This window comes from Pediculus humanus, genomic scaffold (assembly GCF_000006295.1).
Source record: "Pediculus humanus corporis 1103172108317 genomic scaffold, whole genome shotgun sequence".
Classification (NCBI taxonomy): domain Eukaryota; kingdom Metazoa; phylum Arthropoda; class Insecta; order Psocodea; family Pediculidae; genus Pediculus; species Pediculus humanus.
In genome coordinates, this window is record NW_002987886.1 from 227,112 (window position 1) to 233,582 (window position 6,471).

General features: G+C 36.8%; 1 protein-coding gene across 1 annotated transcript in view; it reads right to left on the minus strand.

The window, feature by feature from the left end:
- Positions 1-1,579: 1,579 nt before the first annotated feature.
- Positions 1,580-6,471, minus strand: part of Phum_PHUM599900 (Ribosomal protein S6 kinase alpha-2, putative) — a gene marked incomplete at both ends in the record, with an annotated part of 5,376 nt that continues 484 nt past the window's right edge. Inside the window, 9 exons of the mRNA XM_002432713.1 lie at positions 1,580-1,967; positions 2,052-2,290; positions 2,382-2,759; positions 2,861-2,997; positions 4,072-4,399; positions 4,483-4,666; positions 4,820-5,112; positions 5,199-5,417; positions 6,224-6,254. Coding sequence (XP_002432758.1) covers positions 1,580-1,967; positions 2,052-2,290; positions 2,382-2,759; positions 2,861-2,997; positions 4,072-4,399; positions 4,483-4,666; positions 4,820-5,112; positions 5,199-5,417; positions 6,224-6,254 — 2,197 coding nt within the window. The remainder of the gene's footprint in view (positions 1,968-2,051; positions 2,291-2,381; positions 2,760-2,860; positions 2,998-4,071; positions 4,400-4,482; positions 4,667-4,819; positions 5,113-5,198; positions 5,418-6,223; positions 6,255-6,471) is intronic.

The following is a 6,471-nucleotide window of genomic DNA, read 5'->3' on the forward strand; positions in this document are numbered from 1 at the left end:
AGTAAAGAAGTGAAGAAGAGAAGAGAAGAAAAGAAGAGGAGAGAAGTGAAGAGAAGAAGAGAGAAGTGAAGAGAAGAAAAGAAGAGAAGAGAAAAGAAGAGAAGAAGAGAAAAGAGAAGAAAAGTAAAGAGAAGAAAAGAAGAGAGAAGAGAGAAGAAAAGTAAAGAGAAGAAAAGAAGAGAGAAGAGAGAAGAAAAGTAAAGAGAAGAGAAGAGAAGAAAAGAAGAGAGAAGAGAAGAAAAGTAAAGAAGTGAAGAAGAGAAGAGAAGAAAAGAAGTAAAGAGAAGAGAAGAGAAGTGAACTGAAGAGAAGAGAAGAAAAGAAGAGAAAAGAGAAGAGAAGAAAAGTAAAGAGAAGAAAAGAAGAGAGAAGAAAAGTAAAGAGAAGAGAAGAAAAGAAGAGAGAAGAGAAGAAAAGTGAAGAGAAGAAAAGAAGAGAGAAGAAAAGTGAAGAGAAGAAAAGAAGAGAGAAGAAAAGTGAAGAGAAGAAAAGAAGAGAGAAGAGAAGAAAAGAGAGAAGAAAAGAAAAGAGAAGAAAAGAAGAGAGAAGAGAGAAGAAAAGTAAAGAGAAGAAAAGAAGAGAGAAGAGAAGAGAAGAAAAGAAGAGAGAAGAGAAGAAAAGAAGAGAAGAGAAGAAAAGAAGACAAGAGAAGAGAAGTGAAGAAGAGAGAAGAAAAGAAAAGAAAAGAAGAGAGAAGAAAAGTAAAGAGAAGAGAAGAAAAGAAGAGAGAAGAGAGAAGAAAAGTAAAGAGAAGAGAAGAAAAGAAGAGAGAAGAAAAGTAAAGAGAAGAGAAGAGAGAAGAAAAGAAGAGAGAAGAGAAGAGAAGAGAAGAAAAGAAGAGAAGAGAGAAAAGAAGTGAAGAAGAGGAGAGGAGAGGATAGGGAAGAGAGGAGTGGAGAGGATAGGGAAGAGAGGAGAGGAGAGGATAGGGAAGAGAGAGGAGAGGGAAGAGGAAAGAGAGGAGAGGAGAGGATAGGGATGAGGGAAGAGAGGAGTGGAGAGGAGAGGAGAGGATAGGGAAGAGGGAATAGAGGAGTGGAGAGGAGAGGAGAGGATAGGGAAGAGGGAAGAGAAGAGAGGAGAGGATAGGGAAGAGGGAAGAGAGGAGTGGAGAGGAGAGGAGAGGATAGGGAAGAGGGAAGAGAGGAGTGGAGAGGAGAGGAGAGGATAGGGAAGAGGAAAGAGAGGAGAGGAGAGGATAGGGAAGAGGAAAGAGAGGAGAGGAGAGGATAGGGAAGAGTGAAGAGAGGAGAGGAGAGGGAAGAGAGGAGAGGATAGGGAAGAGAGGAGTGGAGAGGAGAGGATAGGGAAGAGAAGAGAGGAGAGGATAGGGAAGAGGGAAGAGAGGAGAGGAGAGGATAGGGAAGAGAGGAGAGGAGAGGAGAGGGAAGAGGAAAGAGAGGAGAGGAGAGGATAGGGAAGAGGAAAGAGAGGAGAGGAGAGGATAGGGAAGAGGAAAGAGAGGAGAGGATAGGATAGGGAAGAGGAAAGAGAGGAGAGGATAGGAGAGGATAGGGAAGAGTGAAGAGAAGAGAGAACAAAGAAATCTACCTTTAATTATTTGGCATGAACACATTGTTTATGGATCCGTCGATGTGGATTTCGGCCGGGATTTCCTCCTTCTTCTTGCCAGCTCGGACATGACTACGGGACCGAGATCGGGAGCACGAGGGGATTGACTAATGGCCCGATACGTAGCTGCCACGGTGCCTTTGAGAGAGAGAGCATCTTGAACGATGAGACGTCTCGCGGGGAGCAAAGCTCGACGTGCTATCCAGGGATTTTGAAGGATTTGTCCGGCCGTGGGACGACGATGAGGATCCTCGTGCAGCATTTTACGGACAAGGTCTTTGGCTTCGTTTGACACGCACGACCAATTCCCCGATTCCAGGTCTAGTTTTCCGTTGCTGATGCGTTTAAGTATTTCGGCCGGAGTATCCATCGGTCCGCCGGCGAACGGAGCGTGGCTGCAACAGACAAAACGTCAACGTTAATGAATAACTCTACGTTCACGACGAATCAATAAAGTATCTTGTAAAGAATTCGAGTACCCGGCTAAAAGCGTGAAGAGTATGACTCCCAACGACCATATATCACATGCGGCGTCGTAACCCTGCCTCTTGAGAACTTCTGGTGCCACGAAATTAGCCGTGTAACAAGGAGTCATGAGTAAACCGTTGTCTGCTCGAAGTTGTTTGGCAAATCCAAAATCACATATGACGAGACTTTCCGCGTTGCCTTGTTCCGACCCGTAAAGAAGATTAGAAGGTTTTAAATCTCTATGAACTACCTGTTGAATAAAAAAAACATAATTTGTATTTCATTTTATTTTATTTCTCTCTCTCTCCCTTCGTCTTTTAAATCCAATTTCTTATACTTACTCCGTTATTATGAAGATATTGTACGGTTGAAACAATGACGTGCATTACATTGGCAGCTTCCCTTTCTGAAAACATTCTTAATTTGAGTATCCTTTCCAATAGTTCGCCTCCTCTTAGTAAAATCATGACGAGATAAACGTATCTTTCATCTTCGTAAACATCTCGGAGCGTGACTATGTTCGGATGATGACCGTATCGTAAAAGTATTTCAATTTCCTCTTGACAGTCTCTTTTGCTCTTATCGATCATTTTAACCGCGTATTCGATTTTCGTAGTTCTGTGGAGGCACTTGCGGCAAACGGAATAACTTCCTCTACCGATTTCTTCTCTCAACTCGTATTCATCTTGTATTGATGTTGATTTGACAAAAGCTAATTGCTACCCGCACAAAAAAAAAAAAAATAAATAAATAATAATAATAACGAAATTCATTCACAACGTTTCATTTACAAAAATTCATTCGATGAAAGGGAGCTCACTTTCGAAAGGCAGTCATTATTGACTTTTTCCGGTACGTCGGCATCCGACGATGATTCTTCCAAAAGACAGGGAGCCACAAAACTAAATCCCCGAAATAATTCATGAGCGTTGGCACTCGCAGGTACGCCTGGAGAATCTACAATAAAAAAAATTCAAATTAAATAAAATAAAATAAATAAATAAATAATTTAGCAAGAAAATAAAGAATCGTTATTATTATTATTATTATTATTATATCCTTGTATTCCACGCATTTTTTTTTTTTTGCAACACTTACAAGCTCAGAAATTTTTTTTCTGGTTAGCTTGAGGAGAAGAAGAGGAGGAGATGAGAGGAAAGGAGAGGAGGAATAATCGCAGGTACCGGTACCACCGCCGCCGCCATCTTCGTAAAAGAAGAAAGACTAAAATATAAAAATAAATTTTTTTTAAAAAACGAACGTTTTTTTTCCGTCATCGAACGTTTATTACATTCTACGTACACGTTCGCATGTCGTCGTCGGCCCTCATTCATTTTTCCTATGTATACACTTCATATATATACATACGTTTAACGCGTTCGTGGCGCGTCGTTACGTTCGTTCATGCTCGCGTTCGTTCATGCGTGTGCGTTTATTCGTGTGCGTGTGCGTGTGAATGTGAGGATTTCAATCTCATCTTTCGAAAATGCTTTTTATCAGGCTGAAACTCGCTATTATGAAATTAACGGTAAAAAAAACGGAAAAAAAATCTTCGAACGAAAAATAACAGCAAAAACAATTCGTTATGCACATCAAAACCAAAAATGAAAACGTTCGAAACGTGAATATCGAACATATCGTTTTTAGGCAGGCTAATAAAAATATCGGTATGAACATGAGAGTTGTAATTATTGAAAATAAAATACGAACTGAAATCAAAATTCTTGAAATATTAAAAAACATTATTATTATTATCATAATCAAAATGGCGAATAAAAACATAAACAAGTAAAAACATTTTCGTTTCACAATATTTGATATGGAACGGAAAATATCAAATAAATTCATCGAGTCCGACCGCGAAATTTTACGCACATTTTCAAATATGATAACTCCTTATTATAATAATAATAATAATAACTTATAATTATCTGTATAGATAAAATAATAATAATAATAATAACAAAAAGGAAAAGAAAGTCAAAATGGTCGCTACAAAAAAAAAAAAAAAAACAAATAAGTAATACCAACCTCGAGGAGTTTTCGACGTGAATTCGCTGTCGAAATAAAACGCGTCGTCTGCTCTCGACACCGCCGGCTTGAAAGGCGGTTGAATTTCCTTGTTGAATAATTTTTCCCAATCTATGGTCGCGAAAAACGAATGATTTTTAATTTCCTTTATTCCCTCGGGACCCGCGCCTAATCGATTCAAAGGATTCCTTTTGAAAAGAACTCTCAAAAGGGATTGAGCTTCTTGCGATAGAAATTGCGGCATTCCGAGTTTCGCTTTTAATATCATCGTCATCGTTTCCTTTCTGTTGGCTCCTTGAAATGGTAAAGATCCCGTCAGCATTTCGAACTGAAAATATCATCCATTCACATTTAAATTTTTGACAAAAACAAAACAAAATTATTTGCATTCATCTCGGATCGTGTACTCACCATTAACACTCCGAAAGACCACCAATCGGCGGCAAATGAATGTCCTTTCCGGTTAACGACTTCCGGCGCCATGTATTCAACTGTGCCACAAAATGAATACGTTTTGGGCGTCGGTTCTTCCAACGGTTGCTTACTTAATCCGAAATCCGTTAATGAAATGTGACCGTCGGCGTCTAAAAGTATGCTAAAAGTCCAAAGAGAATAATACATTTATTATGCGACCATTTTAGAAAATACTACACGCATTTGCACGTGCGCATCCGCCATTGAATGACGTTTACGTTTGAGCTCACGTGTTTCCCCCCCCCCTCTCCCATAAATAATATTACTCCCTTACTTTTCCGGTTTCAAATCTCTGTAAATGATTCCGAGAGAATGTATGTGATCTAAAGCTAACGCTAATTCGGCCAAATAAAATTTAACGTCTTCTTCCGTGAACATAACTTCTTTCGAAAGTCTCGTGAATAAATCTCCTCCCCTTAAAAAATCCAATATCAGGTACAATTTTCCATCCGTTTGAAAAGCGTAAAACAATCGGACAATGAATGGATGCCGAACGTCGACTAGAATATTTCTCTCCATTTTCGTTCTTTCCCTATCCCTCACTTTCAACGTCGCCTTTTTTAATACCTTTTTACAAAACAACAACAACAACAATGTCACAACGATAATTCAATGAAAGATCACATCGAGATTTGATAAAATCTCGAACGTACCTTCATGGCGTACAGGACTCCCTTATCTTTACCGACTACTTTTCGGACTAGGAAGACTTTTCCAAACGAACCCTGACCGAGAACTTTGAGCAACTCGAACTGACTTGGATCGGCTCGTTCGTGTCCCTCTCTTGTCACCTCGACCAATTCGATTTCGTGTGAATTACTATTTTTCCGATGCTTTCCCTCATTGTCTACTTCGATATGAGTACTGTGATTCTGAAACAGTGAAAATATCCCGTCAATTATACAAAAAAACAATTAAACAATATGAATCAGTTTTAATAATTAGAGAAAAATTATACACGATGACGTCATTTCATCACAGTTAGTAAAAAAAAAAAAAAAAATTCAGGTACCCCTGTCCAAAAAAAAAAAAAAAAAAATTAAAATAATCGTTTTAACCCGGATTTTCCTTCCTGCTCAGTAAAATTTAATAACATTTATTATCATTATTATTATTATTATTATTTTCGAGATCGAAGAAATCCCGGTGGAAAATGACCGGAAAATTGAAAAAATTTCCCAGAGTCTTCCCACACCTTTTTTATTTATTTATTTATTTATCCGACTAAAAATTAATTAAATAGAAACTACTCGAGAGACGAATTTTCTTTCTTTTACATCCACCAAAATAATAACAATGAAGAAATAACAACAACAACAACAACAACAATAAAAATTTAATTAAAAACCCGAAAAACGGGAAAGGGAGGGAAATTAAAACCTCTTTAAAATTTTTTTTTTTTTTTTTTTTTAAATCAAATAATAATAAATTAAAAAGTAAAGGGAAAACAAAAAAAAACCTTTAAAAAAAATGACTGCTAATTAATTAACGAGAATCATTTTTTTAAAAAAAAAAAAAAATAATAATAATAATAATAATAATAATAAACGTTAGAAAATTATCGTTTTAGAGGCTCCCCGAGGAAAAAAAAAAAAAAAAAAGTAAACAAAATCGATCGCTAATTAAATTTTAATCACAAAAAGGAAAAACAAAAAAAAAAAACCACAACAATTTAAACGAGACATTTTCTTCTTCTGCTGCTGCTGCTACTAAAAAAAAAAAAAACAAAAAATTTTTCCATTTCATTCATTCATTCATTCATTCATTCGTTCATTCATTCATTCTCGTGTAAAAACGTTCGTATTTATCAAATTTTTTTTTTCGCATTTGCAAGAGATGAAAAAAAAAAATAAATAAATAAATGACGGCAGACGTAATTAAAATATTTTATTTTAAATGAAAATAACTTTAAATTGTTTTTCTTTT